The sequence below is a fragment of the Engystomops pustulosus genome, chromosome 7 (assembly GCF_040894005.1).
Source record: "Engystomops pustulosus chromosome 7, aEngPut4.maternal, whole genome shotgun sequence".
Taxonomy (NCBI): Eukaryota; Metazoa; Chordata; class Amphibia; order Anura; family Leptodactylidae; genus Engystomops; species Engystomops pustulosus.
Genome location: NC_092417.1, coordinates 145,618,331 through 145,639,796, shown reverse-complemented (window position 1 = coordinate 145,639,796; position 21,466 = coordinate 145,618,331). Strand labels below are relative to the sequence as shown.

At 42.2% G+C, this 21,466-nt stretch overlaps 1 protein-coding gene across 1 annotated transcript; it reads right to left on the bottom strand.

Annotated features, from left to right (window-relative positions):
* Positions 1-855: 855 nt before the first annotated feature.
* Positions 856-20,162, bottom strand: LOC140070973 (interferon-induced transmembrane protein 1-like). The gene is made up of 3 exons (XM_072118127.1): positions 20,085-20,162; positions 11,551-11,813; positions 856-1,640 (listed from the first exon to the last, which is right to left on the bottom strand). Exons 2-3 carry the CDS (start codon positions 11,767-11,769, stop codon positions 1,428-1,430), a joined length of 432 nt encoding a protein of 143 aa, XP_071974228.1. The 5' UTR covers positions 11,770-11,813; positions 20,085-20,162; the 3' UTR covers positions 856-1,427.
* Between the last annotated feature and the right edge of the window lie 1,304 nt (positions 20,163-21,466).

The following is a 21,466-nucleotide window of genomic DNA, read 5'->3' as shown; positions in this document are numbered from 1 at the left end:
TACTGTCCCCTTTCTTCTCACTTAGATATTACCCTGTTTAATGCTCCCAGTCTTAGAAAGCACACCTTTTTGCTCTTCTACAAAAAAAAAAAAAAAAAAAAAAAAAAAAAAAAAAAAAACACTTTATAACCTCTATTCTAACTGTGTAGGATGAAAAAAAACCCAAACACCTCTTCCGTGATCTTCTTTCCAGGCAGATGGCGGCCATCTACACTGCTCTTCCCATCCTGCAGTAAAGTATCGGCGATGCAATCGCCGGAAGCCTTAGATACCGCAAGATGCTGCGCATAAGCAGGGCACAGAGTATATTACTCCCTGTTCTGCCAACGTACAAGCACACAGGGACCTGGAGCTTCCTGTAAGCTGCAGCGCACAAAGAAGGAGCACAGTAGTGCTGTCCTCCTGCACTACATCAACAGCCTTTGGCAAATGTTGTAGGGGGTGCAGCTGCGAGCCTGCCTCTACTTACAACCCCAATAGTTAACCCCCTGGCCATGCATCAATCCAGCCACTTGGGTACGAGGGGAAGCCAACTGCCCCCGCACCAAAAGTTCAGGCCCCAGTGGGTTAGTGTTGTATTAGAGCATACAGATTTCTACATAATCCATTAAATGCAATACTTTAATGGACCGTAGCCCATGGCCATTATAATAACAAACCATTCAGGTGATCTGTAAAGTAGAAGAACATATCCTAGTCAGATCAGTTTAATAAAGACCTCTCATAACCTATAGCTTACGTGGATCCGAGGTCTGATAGGTAAATGAGACGTGAAAAATCATAGGAAATTGTGTAAAACCAATATTCACTATTCTGCCACCACTCCTTATTTACTTCAAAATATTAGTCAAAGGATTTTATAAACTACAAATTTTATTGATTTTTTTTTATTGTTACACACCAAGAAAGGCAGATAACCAAGGCAAATAATCAATATTTCAACAAGTCAGAAAAAGATATTACAAAGCAAAGTAGTAACAGCAATAACCAGTTTCATTAAATTGAACAGTGAGCCTAATACACACACATATACATTCCATCCATGCAAAGTGCCTGGATTTTATACAGTAATAAAGTAATGGTGTAAATGGGAATGTAAGAGGTTGTTGATTTTACTTTGCAGAGGATTTTTAACACTAGGGGATATGGATGAGCCCTAGTGGATGGCGCTAGACACGTGCTTGGCCATCTGATTTTAAGAAAACTAAACCGGAAAATGTTTAACAAGGAAACTATGGTAGAAAATTATTTCTTTTCACTCAAGTCAGGAACTATACAACATACTAAATACATTACTGAACATTCAAAAATGTAACCCCTAGGGCTAGCAGGCACTTGAAGTGTTAAAGACCTCATCTTTGGATTTAGATACAAATTAGAAAAAGAATGAGTGAAAGGCACCAGCGATTTTTTTGGAACATGTGGATTTAGTTCCCAAATCTATTCAAATTATTTTCTTCGGCGTAGTGTTCAAATTCTTTGATATTGTGGGCCAGCTGCACCATCTGTACAATGAAGATGATGATTAAGATAACGAGCGACAGAATAGAGAGTACAGTGGCGGCAATATTCAGCGAGCGAGCGGTGGAACCATAGCTGGTGGCAGCATGCCTGTCCCCGTGCAGCTTTCGGTCTCTGGACTGTGAAAAGAAAGTAAAGAATTTGAAAAAACCCAACATGCGAATGGATCAAATTGCAAGCTGGTCAATGCAAAATTTAACCCATCAGGGATTGGGCCCATTTTGATATTCATTTAAAGGAAACCTAACATTTCAAATGGTAGGTTTAAGCTGTAAACACCGAGCACCAGCTCAGGGTGAGCTGGTGCCGGTGCTTAGTTTCGTTAGTGTTATAAACCGCGGTATCACGGTTTTAACACTTTTTAAACTTTATAGCAGAAGCTGCTTCGGCGCTGCGCGCACAACGCCTGCGGCATTTCCTATGTAGGCGCGTGCACGATCGTGCGCACGCAGTGCCGAAGCAGTTTCTGCTATAAAGTTTAAAAAGTGTTAAAACCGTGATACCGTGGTTTTAACACTAATGAAACTAAGCACTGGCACCAGCTCACCCTGAGCTGGTGCTCGGTGTTTACAGCTTACACCGACCATTTGAAATGGTAGGTTTCCTTTAAGGAAACCCATCATCATGGACCTACCCATCAAAGTAGATCCGATGGCAGGTTCATCTTCTGTATAGTAGGATAGTCCTTTTTATGGCTAATCCTTAAGACCCCTCTATCTTTTATTACCCTAATATGTAAATTTCTGAAAAAGGCTACTGGGGCGTGGAGCAGCCGGAACTGAAACTACATGGTGCGATTCCCCTACCAAGACAACTTCAGCGCACAACTATTTGTCCGCGCTCTGCATAGACTATGCAAAGCAGGTGGCTGCGCAGTCTTGGCTCCAAAACCGGAGCTACTGCGCATGTGCAGAACTCCGGCTTAGCAGATGAGTGGGCGCAGCTACGGCACACTGCAAGATGAGGAGATCTGGGTAGGAGGATCGAAAAAGGCTACACAGGCGTGGAGTAGCCACTCCGTATTGCTTCAGCTCAAGCTACTCCACTCCCTAGTAGCCCTTTTCGAAAATTAGCATGTAAGGGTAATAAAAGACTAAAAAGAGTTGAGGGGGTCTAAATGATTGGCCATAAAAAGGACACACATATATATTATATACATATACACACATATGAACCTGCCCTAATAGGTATATCTAAGCTGGAGGCTTAGACTTGCGCCTAAAAAAGGTCACTAATTTGCACAACAGACGTTTATTTGAATTTCTCCTTTACACCCTGTTTTTGCACAAAGATACATTAGGAACACTGCAACAGATACACGTATAGGCGAACTTGACACCCAGGTGCAAGAACAAAATACATTTAAAAACCTCCCAAAAAGAAAAAAAAAAAAAAAGTTGCTTTTGGAAAATATGTTCATTATCACATGGAACTATGCAAATATGTTTTCCAAAGTGGGAAAACAAAAAAAAAAAAAAAAAAAAACCTGTGGGGGACATGTATCACTCCTATTGAATTTTTTGTGAGACTTTTTAGGCACAGAATCAAGCATTGTACCAAAGTTAGCTGCCTCAAGGATGTAATGCAATGTGCCCCATTTATCTTTGCAGCCCATATATTTGTTTAACTTGTGAGACTTTTGTGCTTCAAAATTTTCCCATTCTTGCACCTAATAAGTTGAAAAACAGAGCCCGATAGACCCAGACTTGGTTTCGCAACTACTATTTGGAACTAAAGTGTCACATACAAAAACAAAAAGTTGCAAAAGTGAGGCTAAACAGCCAACTCATCACATGTATCAAGGGGGAAACTTTCAATACATTGCAATGATTAAAGGAAATCTACCATTTGATTTGATGCATTATGAAGCAAACATACATTGAGAGTGCTGTAGCTAGTCTGATGCAGGATCATATCTTGGTTAATACCTGTGCTGAGTGGTTTTGCTGATAAAATAATTATAAAATGATAATTCTGTGGCCGCCTCCGCACTTCTCCTAGCACATTAGTTATTCACTGCTTCCCAGGATGATGTAATCCCTGGGTTGTGCTTGATGGCAGAATAATCAAATGCTGTGCCATCCCCCAGCTGCTGTGTATGAGTGATCCAGCTTAGGTTGATTAGTCATGTCTTGACTAAGCTCCATGTGTAATGACAAGCTTTGTGTGTAATGTGTTTATGTAGGCAGCCAGCCTCACCCAGCTTTCCCTACGGTCCTGAATGTTATAATTGATTTTTCAGCAAAACTGCTCAGCTCTGGGATTAACCAACATATGATCTTGCATCAGTGTAGCTACAGCATTCTTAATGCATTTTTGGTTCATAATGCATCAAATCAAATGGTAGGTTTTAGAGATGAGCGAGCACTAAAATTCTCGGGTGCTCATTATTCGGTACGAACTTTTCCCGATGCTCGAGTGCTCGTACCGAATAATGAGCCCCATTAAAGTCAATGGGAGACCCAAGCATTTTTTCACTGTACACGTTTCCAGATGTTTTACTTGCAAGAATACATGGAAAAAAACACTATTCTTCACTTTGCAGCTGTTAGCGCGTGTCTCCCACTAAGTTCGGAGATGTGCACGAACATCAGCAATGTGAAGAATAGTGTTTTTTCAATGTCTTCTGCACTTGAATATAAACAGTGAACACAGGACCATTTAAGTGCAGTAGACATTGAAAAAACACTATTCTTCACATTGCTGATGTTCGTGCACATCTCCGAACTTAGTGGGAGACACGCGCTAACACCTGCAAAGTGAAGAATAGTGTTTTTTTCAATGTCTTCTGCACTTAAATGGTCCTGTGTTCACAGTTTTTATTCTATTCTTCATGTTGCAGATGTGCGCGCGTCTTCTGATAAGTTTGGAGACACTCGCACATCTGCAAAGTGAAGAATAGAATAAAAACAGTGAACACAGGAGCATTCAAATGCAAAGCACATTGAAAGAACACTATTCTTCACATTCCAGATGTTCGTGCACATCTCCGAACTTAGTGGGAGACACGCGCAAACACCTGCAAAGTAAAGTTTTATTTTAATGTGTTCTTACAAGGAAAACATCTGTAAACATGTGTAATGTGTTGAAGAACAATGTAAACACTGTCTTTTATTAATTTAATGCTCGAAAGAGCCGGCGAGATACTTGTCCAAGTAACGAGCTGGTCCAAGTATGCTAATACTCGACCGAGCAGTATACTCGGACGAGTATACTCGCTCATCTCTAGTAGGTTTCCTTTAAGCAACAAGCATGACTTACAAGAAGCCTAATAACATAATGTGGGATTAAACCAAACCCAAAACTCTAATGAGAGCTCTTACTTCCTGACCCTAGTCAATAGGCTCTCTCTCAGCCAAACCAGTTCCCTACGCTGTACTAAAGAGACCCAACCAGCTCGAAACAAAAAAAGTAGCGAATCTCATCCTTCTGGAATAGATATACTGGTTTTGGCTTAACTTTGTGTTAAGGGGGTTGCCTTTCAAGGTAGCAAAGAAGCATCATTTTCCTTTTCCCACCATGGAAAACATTTCCCAGAATTCCCTAATGGAGCATCAATAGCTATAGGTCTCCACACACCTACAACGCAGCCTTAATTGGCAAACTCTCCATAAGGAGAACTCTTACTTCCTGACCTTATCACATTAATTTTATAATCCACAAGACTAATTACTGGATACACCGGGACAGACTAAAGTATTGTGTGTAGTGGATATTGTTTGTATAATGAAAAAAAAAAAGGGGTATAGGGGGGAAAAAAGGGGTTTCTAGGTCTCTGCCGACAGGAAGCTTGTTTACTTTTTTGTAAACACCTATACATTGTCATGTGATGTCACAGCTCTGACTACAGTCTATGACATCATATTACCAGGGATAGATTTCTTTAAACAATGAAGCTTCCTTCATAGAATGACAGCAAGCGGAGATTAGAGGAAAAAAAAAAAAAAAAAAAAAAAGTGATGAATTGATGCAGAAAGTTTATTGAAAAATTTTATATTTTTTAAATTACAAACAATATAAATTTTTTGCGCTCACAACAGGGGGGGGTGTAGCACAGCCAAATGGTAATAGAGCCAATGCACGATAAATTAGCCAAAACCTCAACAAGAAAAGAATGCATTCAAGGGCTCAAATCAGGTACAAAAATATAAATCAATATTTATTACACAAATATCTTAAACACAACAGACGATCAGAAAATACAAACATTTAAAAACAATTAAAAAATATGTACACAGAGAATCAAAACAGTCACCTCGTTAGGTGAACTGTACACCTCCTGACCGACACTGAGTAAGTGTTACAGGGCCTGCCTAACTGCTCAACAACAAGGTGGAAACTATGTAGCCCAATGCCCAAAGGACCACGGATAACTAATAAGTACCACGAAAATGCTACTAACCTCGAGACCCTAAAAGAGAATAAGATGGAGTGGAGTTGCTGCAAGGTAAGCGCATTGATAAAGGGGTATCAAGAGGAAGGAAAAGGATGGCACCAGGGCACGGTGTCAACAGTAAATCTGTGAGCAGTCAGGAGAGGCACAGGTGGACAGGGGTGACGGGCTCCCCACGCGTTTTGTCGTCTAAAAACGACTTCCTCAGGGGTCTGTAGCCCATAAATGAATAAGCTCACCTTATATGCAGTGTCTGCATCAAATGAAGCGCCAATTGTGGCGCGCTCCCACAGTGACGACGCCGGACCGGAAGTGGATGCGCGTCACCGGAAGTGACGTCTGTAGTGACAGCGCGAAACCGGAAGTGAGTATATTTCAACAGAAATGTACACGCATGCGCTGCCCCGGCCGGGGGTTTTTTGTTTTTCCTTTGACAGGTAACCAAGGAAACACCGTGACTCAAATAATTAGCATATTAGAAGCCACGAATCAAAAGTGTAGAACGCTCAAAAAAGAGCGAAAGAAAAAACAAAGCAGAGGGGGAAGGAAGGCAGAGACCTAACTTTGAGGCCAAACCCAGGTTTCTAAATGTTCTCATGTCTAAAAGTCTGGGGTAAAATGATACAAGTAAGGAATTGGTATCATGTATCTTATATCAGCTATGGAGTCCCCCTTTTAGCAGATAGTTGCTTTGGTGGCGAGCGAAAAAGATGCAGGAACTGCAAAAAAAAAAAAGAAAAGACCTACTATTCTATCTTACCCTCTAATCCAACCGAGGTATTCACCAAAAAACTACTAAATTTAATAGAGGCAGCATCAAACTATGGAATTATCACCAAGAAAGAACAGAGGTTCCTGTTGGTCTCAGAGCCTATAGTCCCCACATTTTACATGTTGCCCAAAGTTCATAAATCCCTGACCTGTCCACCGGGCAGACCCATTGTGTCAGGGATAGGCGGCCTCTGTGAAAAGCCCTGTATGTTTATAGACTTCTTTTTGCAACCACTGGTACTCTTACTCCCTTCGTACGTTAGAGACTCGACAGACCTAATGCTGAAAATGCAAAATATAAAACTACCAAATGAGGCTTGGTTAATTACACTAGATGTGGAGTCATTATACTCAAATATTGCACATACCGATGGTGTACGAGCAGTAGCCTACTTCTTGGACAAATTCTCTACGGGTGACCGAAGGTTCGATTCATTTTTACTGGACCTCCTTGACTTCATATTAAAACACAATTATTTTCTATTTGATTCAAGGTTCTACAGGCAGGTATCGGGAACAGCGATGGGTGCACGTTGTGCGCCCTCCTATGCCAACCTCTTTTTGGGTTGGTGGGAGGACGCACACGTGTACCCATCGCAACTATTTCAAGAACATGCTAGAGGGTGGTTTCGTTTCATAGACGATGTGATATTACTCTGGGAGGGCCCAGTCGATCTATGTTATCAATTTATTGCCAACTTAAATAATAATTCACTTAACATCCTCTTGACCTCCACCTTTTCACAGACAGCAGTGGACTTCTTGGACCTAAAAATTTCCATCGTGGATAACACCTTATGCACGAACCTCCATAGAAAAGATACAGCCACCAACAGTTTACTTCACTACCAAAGCTTTCACCCTCAGCATCTCAAAACTGGCATCCCGATTGGCCAATTTATCCGCCTGAGGCGAAATTGTACCTTGGAAAAAAATTTCAGGGAGAATGCCCTGGATCTAACCAACAGGTTCAAAGATAGAGAATACCCAAGGAAAGTTATCTCACATGCCTTCCAGAGAGCGCGCAATACTCCCAGAGCAGACCTTCTTACTCCAAAAACACGCAGATTAAATTCACAGCTGGGTATTTACACAAAATACAACAATCAGTGGACGGACATTTGGAGGATTCTAAATAAAAACTGGCATATCCTGAATTCGGAACCAAAACTCAGGCCATTTATTGATAACAAGCCCAAGTTGATAGCCAAAAGGGCCTGCAACTTAAAGGATCAACTAACAAGGAGCCATTTCTCTCGTCCAACAACATCTTTAGGAAGAGGCTTGAAATTAAAGGGATCCTTTCCTTGTGGTGACTGCTCGGTATGTAACCTGGTGTGTGTAATGAAAGAATTTATTAACCCTTTGAACCAAGAAAGGTTTTTTCTGTCAAATTATATCAATTGCAGATCGAGAAATGTTGTGTATGCTCTGATTTGCCCCTGTCAAAAGGTATATGTGGGACAAACATCACAGGAATTGAGAAAAAGAGAGTCCGGCAACATCTGTCGAGCATCAACAACGCCCATTCCCACTTTTCACAAGGGAAACTCCTCTCCTCAGTCGCTACCCATTTTCGGAATTTTCATAATGGTAAGACCAGGGGCTTGCGGGTGGTCGGTCTGGACAAAATCCGCCCCAATATCAGGGGTGGCAATATTTGTCTGGAGCTACTACGGCGTGAAGCCCAGTGGATTTTTAAACTTAAATGTCTCTCACCTCAGGGCCTTAACGAGGAACTTTTGTATACAGGTTTCTACAAGCAGAGATGAGGTAGTTTTTCCTTTCCCGTCGCCGGGATGACTTCTATACTCCCTACTTATTTTATGCAATCGGTAAGTTATTCCCACCCACTATTTATATTTATTTTATTTTTTGTTCCCTATACACATATATATGTCATCTTTCATTTTTTTTGGTGTCTCCAATACACCTGGGTCACATACACCTTTTTCCACACATTCACGGTTGGGGTTATTCCCCTTCCCCACCTTCTTGTTTTCACACAAACAAGGTCCCCCTTCTTCCCCCTTTTTTTCACGCATTGGGTGACTTCCCCCCCCCCCCCCTTTTTGTTCACCCCCATTAGCTTGGACCCTTCCGGTCCCCTATATTCACTCTCACCACATACAGTTTATTCAACTGTGCATTCTCTCACCCTCCTGCCTCATCACTCATCACCCCACTGCACAATTATGCACTCACAAGCTAACCAGCAATAGAAGACATACCTCACAGTTTTGTAAGTTCAATTCACACCATACTACACAGTCTTTATTCCTTTGGACACTTCTAATCCCGCTCGGACATCTTTTTTCTTTATAGATACATGTATATTATAGATGTTTATGTTTATAACTCTTTTTTCCTAATAACATCTAGGTCTTGCGATACACCCTCTTTGCTCACCCTGTATACCAACTCATGGGGACCAAATGCTCCTGATATGACGTGCCTCTCCAACAGATTGGCCCACAAACAGCTTCTTCCTCGTTGCGAGATCCCCTCATGATGTCATACTTCCCTTGTTCTTCCATTATGGTGTTATCATTCTGTGCTGAGCTTTATCTTTATATTGACCTCTATGCTTCTATCGACTATACACCATATATATAGTTTGTTTTTGATGAACCTCCCATGTGGCTTAATCCGTAATATAACATATACCAGTCTTCTAAGTAGACTTGCAGTATGTGACCCTCTCCTATCATGCCATGTTTGAAAAATTGTTTTCCAAAATGACCACCCTATAAGACATATGGACCTTACTCAATTTCTCCCGTGCTTTATCTCATACTGACCCACTGTTTGTACTTTGCATTAATCAGATATTGACAAAGTTGTATTTATGGTGTTTTTTCACCTATTGATGAAAATGTATTATATACGCCATACCTAAGCCCTGCATAGACAGACGTTCATTACATATGATTAGAACATAATACTTTATTGTATCTTTATCTTGCTCTCCATTCCCTTTTTTTTTTTCTTTTTTTTTTTTGCAGTTCCTGCATCTTTTTCGCTCGCCACCAAAGCAACTATCTGCTAAAAGGGGGACTCCATAGCTGATATAAGATACATGATACCAATTCCTTACTTGTATCATTTTACCCCAGACTTTTAGACATGAGAACATTTAGAAACCTGGGTTTGGCCTCAAAGTTAGGTCTCTGCCTTCCTTCCCCCTCTGCTTTGTTTTTTCTTTCGCTCTTTTTTGAGCGTTCTACACTTTTGATTCGTGGCTTCTAATATGCTAATTATTTGAGTCACGGTGTTTCCTTGGTTACCTGTCAAAGGAAAAACAAAAAACCCCCGGCCGGGGCAGCGCATGCGTGTACATTTCTGTTGAAATATACTCACTTCCGGTTTCGCGCTGTCACTACAGACGTCACTTCCGGTGACGCGCATCCACTTCCGGTCCGGCGTCGTCACTGTGGGAGCGCGCCACAATTGGCGCTTCATTTGATGCAGACACTGCATATAAGGTGAGCTTATTCATTTATGGGCTACAGACCCCTGAGGAAGTCGTTTTTAGACGACGAAACGCGTGGGGAGCCCGTCACCCCTGTCCACCTGTGCCTCTCCTGACTGCTCACAGATTTACTGTTGACACCGTGCCCTGGTGCCATCCTTTTCCTTCCTCTTGATACCCCTTTATCAATGCGCTTACCTTGCAGCAACTCCACTCCATCTTATTCTCTTTTAGGGTCTCGAGGGTAGTAGCATTTTCGTGGTACTTATTAGTTATCCGTGGTCCTTTGGGCATTGGGCTACATAGTTTCCACCTTGTTGAGCAGTTAGGCAGGCCCTGTAACACTTACTCAGTGTCGGTCAGGAGGTGTACAGTTCACCTAACGAGGTGACTGTTTTGATTCTCTGTGTACATATTTTTTAATTGTTTTTAAATGTTTGTATTTTCTGATCGTCTGTTGTGTTTAAGATATTTGTGTAATAAATATTGATTTATATTTTTGTACCTGATTTGAGCCCTTGAATGCATTCTTTTCTTGTTGAGGTTTTGGCCAATATAAATTTTTTGCTGAAAGTGGACAACCCCTTTATGTTTGCCACATGTCTAGGGAATTGTATCACAATTAACAGTAACACAATGTGTTTTTGCACCAGAAAACTAGCATTAAAACCAGAATAACTAAACCACCTCTAAATACAAGTCATGGCCTGCCTGCTGTCATAGCTTCAGATTAGATTACTGCCGATTTCCTGTTATAAACTTTATCAGTCTCTGAAGACCTTCTTCCCTTCCTCCACTGCCTTGTCCAGAAAATAATATCCTTGTTAGGACTACACTGGTTTCCAGACAACCAGAGAGAGAACAGCCTCACGGAGAGGAGAGCTCTGTGCTAAAAAACAAGAAGGCACCACCGACCATGCAAACCTCGTCTCCACAAGCTCAGGGTTTATCATTTATGGGTTAAAATAAGATTCAATGGTTCACAAATGTAAAGAGGTTATTGGTCGTTTAATGTGACAACGTAGATATCAAGTGAGTATTAAATCTCTCACAACCTGGCAGCCCACTCCAAGCTCAGTTTACGAAACCTACGCTTGAACTTGATGTCCCCCGCAGTTGGCCCCTTACTTCCAAAGCTTAACATCTGGAAATAATTAACACAACCGCATACACATAGATTGAATAGTTTAGCAGGATTTTCAGTGGGAAAATAAACTTCTTGCCCCTAACAATACAGTGAATAATCATTTACATAGAAACATATTGAGATGTGTGCTGTTGCTATTGTGACTGATACATAAAGGCTGGGAACGTACTGTAGATCCTCTCCACAGAAGATAAGCAAAGGGACAATGATGACTCATGTAGCCCTGAAAGAAGGTCACAGTCTTACCTTGACGGAGAATATAAAAGCAAAAAATCCCAGGCAACAGAAATTCATGAACAAGGTGTTGAAAAATGACCAGATAATGTGATCCCGGATAGGTGGACCCTCAGACAGGATTGTCACCACAGTGGACTGGCCTGAGCAATTCCGAAACTCCACTTCTTCCTTGAGGGATTCATATTGAGGGGGAGCGTTAAGTTCCCGTCCATAACTTATATTTTCCATGATTTTTGAGAATGTAGATGTAGGAGCTTTCCCGAAGAAAAGATCTGTAAGAGGGGGGAGAGAATAGTAGACTGTTATATGAGGAGGGGGGGGGGGGGGTTGGGAAGGAGGAGCCTTATGTACCAAATGATAGGCGCAGATTCAATTATTCTGAGCAAACTCGCCCAATCATTTGTTTTCTGATGGGGAATAGATTAGTTACAGGAAAAAAAAAAAAGTAACACACATATTGGAAGGTCGATTTCAAAATCACAATGAAAACGCAAGGACTCGTCGTGTGGTAATCACAGCAAACCTCGCTGTAGCAACCCAAACTCAGACAAATATTTACAGGAAATGAGCAACAAGAATTACCCAAATCATTATTCATTTTAAAGAAAACAAAAAAGGGAATAGGGGTGACTGTATAAAAATGGATAGTCAATCACATATCTAAAGATAGTACTACAGACATGAAACAAAAAGCAGATGTGTATAGATAAAATTTATTAGATCAATCAGATGTTAAAAAAAACTATTAAAAACCCCAAGTCAGGTATATATCCAAAGACTCCCCAAATACAGACTAAATACATGGCATAAGATGCCAAGAAGGGTAAATGTAATACAATGATGCAGATACCGGTAATTGCCTAAAATAAAGACATGAAGATTGGCATAGAATATCATACAATAATACTCCAATAAATACACAATACAAAAATGGAGTCCAGTATACAATGCACTAATACAATAATTAGCATGTAGTAACATTACCGTATATGTAGTGCTGTCTGGGGAGAGGAAATGCCCCACGTGTATCGCCCGACTTGCGGGCTTCGTCGTCCCCTTCATTCCAAAGGGTCTTTTATCAGAGAATTTAAGACCATCGAGAGATTCCACTTGGATAAATATGCAACAATAATAATTCCTTCCTTTCTGAGGGATGCTATTAATTCCACTATAGTTTTTCGGAAAATAGCATTGGAATTGAACTTCAAAGGGCAGCGTTGTAAATTGGAATTCTCAAATGCCACCCTTTGGACTCTCTGGTGAGAGGCCTACACGTTTTGTCGCAACTTCCTGTCCATAGAAAGGTCAAGGAGAAACCTTCAAGTCAACATGGGGGACATGATGGACTCAGAACTTAGGGGTTTTCCAAGTTATGTAATGGCAGTTGTCCATTATCTCTGCACACAACTCTTAATACTCTCACTGCTATGCTCAGTAACGACTTCTACCTGCATTGCTAGCCCAGTGTCAGGCAGGTCCTAACGCTAGTTGTGTTCCAAGGCAAGTGTGTACCCCATCTTTTTATGGAGCAGATACACAAACCGAGACACTATGAACCATTTTTATTGAAGGCACCTTCCCACAAGAGAAGAAAGGCTTGCGTATTAGAAACCGTATGTGTACCTAAAGGGCAGGTGAATCACAGACTGCTCGGGGTCCCGTTTCCAGTACCGACAACTCTGCTGATGTGAAGTAGTAGGAACTCCTTACAACAAAACAGCAGCACCAATACCAACAATAGCAGTATGAAACTGCCCTAACAGTACCTCTGCCTGTAGCAGTGCGCAGGTTAGGGGTGGCCCCAACAGAAACCGTCAGGGTCACCACGTGGTGCTGCTCTCAGGAAGGGATGGTAAGGCATGGTGAGCCCCAATGGAAGTCCAGATTGTCAGGTTCTCCAATGAATAGTTCCTTTCTTTACTGAAGAAATTCAGGTGCAAAGCAATACAAACAAATCACAGGGCCGATGTCTTCAATCTGTTCCCTGGCAGAAAAGGGTTCTATGCTAAGGAAAGGCCTGGGCTAGCTGTCTCAGAAGGCTGGTACCCTTATCATAGGAGTCTACCATGAATATATCCTAGCCCTATAACTCATGTGTCATTTTCCTAGCTTTCTAAAACACTTATATTTCTACATTTAGGACACTCCAGTCAGTAATAGTGTCATATTCTTTATGCTAATGAGCCAGAGGTGCTCAGGCTTACACCACCCAAGTGCCTCCCAGCTCCATGGGCTCATAATTTATTCACCCTCCTATTGTGCCAGGACCCACCCTAGTGTCTTTCAGACTAATGTTGATGTCACCTGGCAGTCTGCAAGTCCTGCGTGCACACAGCGAGACTATCATTGCACCGCCGGCTTGATAAAAGTGTGGCTGCACAAGGAAAAAAGTCTCTGCGTGTGCACGCAATACTTGCAGCTTTCCGGGTATCATCACTGTGAGTCTGAAGGACACTGGGGCGGGACCTGGCATGACCCGGTTGTGAATAAATTATGAGCCTATGGAGCCAGGAGGTGCTCAGGTGAGGTAAGAATTCTGCATACAGACAGGGCCGGATCATAGGGGGGGCGCACGGGACGCGAGCCCCGGGGCCCCCACCCCTTTGCTCTTAAAGGGGCCTCCACCAAATGTGGGCGTTTGGAACGGTCGCATGACCGCCCGATTCGCCCACTGTGTATTTTGGCCCGGGCTTACTACCGCACTACCGGGGCATACTAACGCTTAATGCTATGGCAGAGCCAGGGAACAATAAGTTCCCTGCTCTGCCATTTGACGATCCGTGTAAAACCAAGATGGCGGCGCCCTGTGTTCACGGCTGCTAGCAGGGCGCCGCCATCTTGGTACACCTTCGAAGATAACCGCGAGGGAAGACGACAAGGACTGCGCGCATCGGGGGAACGGAGGAAGGTGATGTACAATTTTATTTATAAAATAAACTGTATATAGTTATCATTGGTGGGGTATATAGTTATTATGGGGGAGCTGTATACAGTGGTTGCTGGGGGAGCTGTATACAGTGGTTGCTGGGGGAGCTGTATACAGCGGTTGCTGGGGGGGCTGTATATAGCGATTACTGGGGGGCTGTATATAGCGATTACAGGGGGGCTGTATATAGCGATTACAGGGGGGCTGTATATAGCGATTACTGGGGGGCTGTATATATAGTTATAGGGGGCTGTATATAGCGATTTCTGTTCCCTGTCTGGACTACATTTAATGGGGGGCCCCCCACCAGATTTTGCGCCCAGGGGCCCCCACCAACCTTAATCTGGCCCTGCATACAGAATATAACTTTATATATTTCTAAATAATAAAAAGCATTTTAGAAAGATAGGAAAACGCCAGACACTCGAGTTACAGGCGTCTACCATCAATATATGGTTGATGTCCTTTAATACTGGAGAGTCTACTTCAAAAATGGCTTCCATGAAATCCTTGAAAGTAAATTACATATCATTTATGCAGTCAGCTGATCACCAAAATAATTAGAGACAAAACTCTGGCCAGCTGCATATGATCCCATGGACTGAACACATCACACAATGGGAGACCTTGCATCATAGACGCATATGATACAAGCAGCGTACTGTGAGAACTGTTGGAGTTGGCGTTGCAGTCCAGCCAGGAGGTCAGGGTGTCCTTGCATCATTTGTGTATGATGCAAGGACCCACGTCCTGTGCAATGTGTGCAGTCCCCGGGATGGGATCGGACCAGATCCATTTCTCCGGGATGAACACATTGATGCTTAGCTGGCCTTACACTGTGAATACAGTAAAAGTGAACTGAACTAAGACAAACTGATAAATCTGACTATTTGTGACCCAGTTTTCCAGATGAAACTTTGCTGTGTGCAAACTGCCCCAAGTCTCTTTCCAGTTTTATTATGAAAGTTCAGATAGAAGGTAAATAACTGAATAGAATGCACTAATTCCTTTCTGAGCCTTAATCTGACATTTCAGAAATGTTAAGACTGCTGATGGGAGGGTTGGACCAGGAATATCAAACATTTCTCGAGACCTTGATTTGCAGGAATGGATAAAATTCCTTTTTGTTTTGAAGAGACAGAGAACATGCAAAGTTCCTTGATCTGGTATAGGTCTTAATTGCAAATCATAGCCGCTTGAGGACAAAACAAAAAAAAAAAAAAAATCGAATATAATTCTAGAACAACAAGTGTGATGAACCCTCGAGTGCAGTAGGAAGCCTCCAAATCAAGCCTTTAAAGGGGTTTCCCCACAAATTAAAATTCTCAGATCTCAATCCCCTATGACGTTAACACAATAAAGATAATTTAAATGCCCTAATTTATTTACAATTGCAAAATCCCCCACCGGGGCCTAGCCTTCTCGGTGCCTGAAGGCAGTCAGGGCCCAGAATACCGGAGTTGCTGGCGGTTGCGGCCTAGGCACACTGATGTCATAGTGTTTGGTAAAGGGCCCGGAGGGCTGTCCTACAGCCTGGCAGGTCTCCAGCAGGTAGTGTGTGCAAGAAATATGGAGGGAGAGGCTGATGTACTGGTTCTCCCTGGGGAAACCCCTTAGTGTCTGTAAGATATGTCCCTGGATAATGGATGGGGAGCCGGTGATAGTGAGAAACAGCCATATCCAGGGATCAGAATGAGGCAACGTTTTGCAAAATAATGCACGGTTCTTTATTGGAACAACTGCAGGTAACGGGCCAAACGGTCTTGTTAAAGATGCCGGAATACAGGATGATTCCGGATTACTGGAGTGGTCATGGAGAGATCCTCAGGAGTTGGTTCACCAGCCTGGTAGTAGATGCAGGCTGGGATGTAGCTGTGTTCAATATTGGAAGCTGCAGCATTGTCCTGGGTGTTAGTTCTATGTGTAGCACTGAATGTGTACTACCTTAAGAAGATATGGCCAGCACATACTAAAAATTCCAACAATACCAATATCATTATAAAATGTTGGCCCAAGTGTCTTAATTTTCTTGGCTCCACAACTCCAAAATCCTTGGTGCTCAACACCCCAGGAATATCAGAGGATGCGGATCACAGATTCATTGACCAGAAATAGAGATATTTGATTTATAACCAGGTTTTCTTTGAAACATCATTTTGCCACATTCTTAAGCAGCCATTTTAACACTCAATGGGCACATTTCGTAAGAACAAGGCAAACTGCATTTAGTGCAGTTTGCCTGTGTATAATGCAGGGTTATGATCGCATGCGATTGGCAACGGGCACCTGGTGCTCAGCATGGTAACTCCAGATAATTTCACAGCGTGCAACATGCTCCCTGAAGTTATGCGTGGGCAATGGGTGCATGTTTAAAAAAAAAAAAAAAAAAAAAAAAAAAAAAAAAAAAAAAAAGTCGGACGACACAAGGGCTACAAAACAATGATAGTCTGCTAGAACTAAAATCAAAAGCTGACGACTTCCAGTGACCAAAACAGTTTCCCTTTACACCACTTTGTGGTCAACTGGCCTATGAGTATTTGCTTTAATTTTGTCAAGGCTGAGGGATATGAACTGATAACTATCACATTTTCCAATAGACAAGTAGAACTCAAGATGAACTTTACTAGTCCAACCAGTCTTGTGCTCACGGAAGTGCTACATTACATGTGCTAAGCCTGGTGCACCCGCTTCCAGTAAACATTCAAATATTTTCTGAAAGGGCCACACCTGTGGGTTTTTTTCCCCCAGCACCACAAAATCCCAGCTTAGACACCCTTTTGTGCCCAGCACCATATAGAACTGTACATAACATGCTGTGGATGCAGTAACATGGTTCCTCATGGCAAAAAGGAATCTGTTATGCAAAAAGCTTTAAATTCCTCATTAAAGGACATCTACCATCAGGATGAAGGAATGTAAACCTAGCACACTGACGTACTGGTGTGTGCCCCCCCCCCCTGGCAGGATCTGCTCTTCTTTTAGCTTCTGGTTTTCACAAAAAAAAAAAAAAAAGCTTTTAAAATTATGCAAATTAGCCCAGTGGCTCCAGGCTTCATAATTGCATAATTTTAAAAACTTTTTTTTTTCCCCCTTAAAAACAAGTGCATAGGAAGCTTAAAGATGTAAGACAATGGGGGACATTTACTTAAAGTGTCGGTGTCTGCATTGGCTTTGTTACCGACCTGCTCTCGGTAAGAAGACACACATTTAATATTGTGTAGCTGTGCAGATACATTTCTGGCGCCGAGACTATTTTCTGTCCCTGGGACCAAACTCTGTCCCGAGCACCAGAAATGTGTCCAACAGTCCCTGCTAGACCAGTTTTCTTTTGGTCTACTTTCCGCCAGTTTACAGCGCCCAAAAAGGGCTGCGACACATAGTAATTGTGTCTGAGTTTCCACTCCGCCAAAGCCACGCCCCTTTTCGGAGAAGAGTCGGAGCAGACGGAAAAAGTCATTTTTTCTGGCGCCGCCAGCTAATAAATAGGTAGGAGAGCAGAAGATGTGGTGGGAGCGCCACAAAACTGGCGGAAACGCCATAGTAAATGTCCCCCACTGTGTGCTCACAGCACCCTGGCCAGGCGCCATAGGCATCAATGGAGACCGATATCCGGCCTCAACTGCTGACAAAGAGTGAAAACTGGTTCTGATTAGGAAAGGCATCGGCTGCACAGACAGGTAAAATAACTGCCATGAGCACTGGTCAATTTAGGCCAGCGGCACACGTGGCTTTTTGAAGCCATTTTTGGGCCCTTTTTAAGCAGTCCGTTAAAAAACTCATGCAGGTTTTTTGAAAACGCATCAATTTTTTCAGTTTTTTGTCCATTTTTCCCCAATTACCATAATTATCACAATTGGGGAAAAACTGACAAAAACGGAAAAAACTGATTCGTTTAAAAAAAACTGCATGAGTTTTTTGACGGACTGCTTAAAAACAGCCCAAAAGAGGATTCAAAACGCCACGTGTGCTGCCGCCCTTGAGGGCGCGTTCACACGTTGCATTTTGACCTGCGTTTTCATTGCGTTTGAAACGCATATACAACAGCTGAGGAGAGGTGAGTTGCCTAATGACATCACTGTTAACGTTTCCGTTTACAAAACGCATCGTAAACGTGATGTTAACACATGCGTTAACAAAGCGTTAATGCATGCGTTTTGTTAACACATGTGTTAACATTGTGTTTACAAATGTAAACGGTAATGTAATTAGGCAAATTACCTCACATCAGCTGTTGTATATGCGTTTCAAACGCAATGAAAACGCGACCAAAACGCAACGTGTGAACGCGACCTAAAAGTAAAGCATTTAGTGCAGTTGTGTTAAAGAAAAATGCACAGATTTTTACTGTTGTGTGCATCTGCTGTTAGGGTGCTGGCACACGTGGCGTTTTGAACGTGTTTTGGCCCGTTTTTAAGCAATCAGCCAAAAAACGCATGAATTAAAGTGCATGCCTATTTGACCAGTTTGATTTGAGATAATTGTTCAATCCTGTCAAAAACGGATGCGTTTTTTAAAAAAAAAAAATGCATATTTTTAACAGACTGCTTAAAAACGTGCCAAAAATGCGTTCAAAACGCTGCATGTGCCATCACCCTTAGAGGAGTATTTTCACCCTGGCTTTAATGGCTATTTTGATAGGATGTGCCCCAAACTCTGAATAGTTGAAGCTCCAACATATATCTGTCATATGCGAATAAAGTAGCCCTGGCCATTTTTTGGGAACTCAAAGTTTTAAAAAAACAGAAGCTCACACACTCCGTATAGTGCATCCAATATAGAGAAATCCCTCACTTGCTCACTGTGCTGTATGGGATTCCAGCAAACTAAACCATAGATAAAAGGCATTTGTTTTGGGCCAGTTGCACAATAAAACAAAATAGCTTACGAAAATACAGAAATCCAGCATATTTTTCTGGTGTGAACTACGCCAACAGTCTTGTAGAATACCACATCACCAGGCATAAGATAAATCTGGAGCATAAGATTGTCTAGTTAGACAAACCTGTTACAAGTGATCCAGCATCCAGTTTGTTACGGCTTCCTACTGTTGCATTGGGTAAAATTAGAGCAAACTATTTCTTCATATCCTTTGTGCTGCAAAGATCTCACAGTTTTGGAAGCAAATGGCCTCACCCTTCTTTAAGGATTATGAGGTCTTTGTATTGCATGACAGCGTCGTCTTAAAAGTATGGTCCCCGTTAGGAGATAGACCACCACGTTCGTCTTGACTGATTCTACCCCTTTCCCTTTACCCAAGAGATCCTCTCTCTTCCCCTCCCCTGTCATTTTATGGTCAGTTGCATGAAATATTAAGATTCCCAATTTCCCACTTTTTAGCCAGCACCCGAAATAGAACATGTCCTAGTCAGAACCATTAGAATCCATAAAAATCAGACTGAAGCAAGTCGGCTGGGAAAAGGGATTTTGGCCACATGTAGGTAGTTTACGTATAAGAAAATCTTGCACTATTTATCAAGGTTGTTTCTAGCACTTTAAATGTTTATTTAGCTTTACGAATCAAAAAAAATCTAAATTCAAAGAAACAGAACAAATCCCTATATCCTTATAACACACATGTATACATCAGTAACAACACAACAGAGAACAATGCCTTTACCTTGTTACCTCCTGCCTGCTGAAGAGTGAATAACCCAGGCTCAGTACATGACTTTACTTGGCTGTGGGGGTGGGAAGGATTAACACTTTAGTGAGATTTAAAGGGGCAGCTACACTATAAAGATAACAATTCCTAGATCACTGCTATACATGATTTACATAGCTTTTGTTGTATCAAATCCCGATATATTGGTTATTGACTAACAAATCTAATAGAATTAAAATTGTTAAAATATATGACAGATGCACCAATAATACTGCATAGTGATATAGAGATCACATGCGGTCACTCACAACACATCAGAGGTCCGATCACATCTTCTGAGGCTGGTGCCACACGTAGCGCTTTGTCTGCGCTTGCAAACGCAGACAAAGTCGCGCCCACCGGGGCGGGCCTCGGCCCGATTGCATTGGCATTTCTATGGAAACGCCTGCGATCGAGAAAGACAGCGGCGGCTCATTCCCGGCGGCAAATGCAAACGCAGACAAAGCGCTACGTGTGTCATCACCCTGAGGGCGCGTTCACACGTTGCGTTTTGACCTGCGTTTTCATTGCGTTTGAAACGCATATACAACAGCTGAGGAGAGGTGATTTGCCTAATTACATCACTGTAAACGTTTCCGTTTACAAAACGCATCGTAAACGCAATTACCTCACATCAGCTATTGTATATGCGTTTTAAACGCAATGAAAACGCAACCAAAACGCAACGTGTGAACGCGCCCTGAGGGCGCGTTCACACGTTGCGTTTTTTTTCGCGTTTTCATTGCGTTTGAAACGCATATACAACAGCTGATGAGAGGTGATTTGCCTAATTACATTACCGTTTACGTTTGTAAACGCAATGTTAACGCATGTGTTAACAAAACGCATGTGTTAACGCCTTGTTAACATCGCGTTAACATCGCGTTTACAATGCGTTTTGTAAACGGAAATGTTAACAGTGATGTAATTAGGCAAATCGCCCCTCCTCAGCTGTTGTATATGCGTTTCAAACGCAATGAAAACGCAGGTCAAAATGCAACGTGTGAACGCGCCCTCAAAGGCTTCAGGGCGCGTTCACACGTTGCGTTTTGACCTGCGTTTTCATTGTGTTTGAAACGCATATACAACAGCTGAGGAGGGGTGATTTGCCTAATTACATCACTGTTAACATTTCCATTTACAAAACGCATCGTAAACGTGATGTTAACGCATGCGTTAACAACGTGTTAACGCATGCGTTTTGTTAACACATGTGTTAACATTGCATTTACAAACGTAAACGGTAATGTAATTAGGCAAATCACCTCTCATCAGCTGTTGTATATGCGTTTCAAACGCAATGAAAACGCGACCAAAACGCAACGTGTGAACGCGCCCTGAGTCTTGATCACATGCTC

Excerpts from the sequence above, each read along its gene's own strand:
- LOC140070973 (XM_072118127.1), bottom strand. The coding sequence starts at position 11,769 with ATGGAAAATATAAGTTATGGACGGGAACTTAACGCTCCCCCTCAATAT. Across the intron at positions 1,641-11,550 it reads CTTTTATATTCTCCGTCAAG|TCCAGAGACCGAAAGCTGCA; the intron begins GTAAGACTGTGA and ends TTCTTTTCACAG.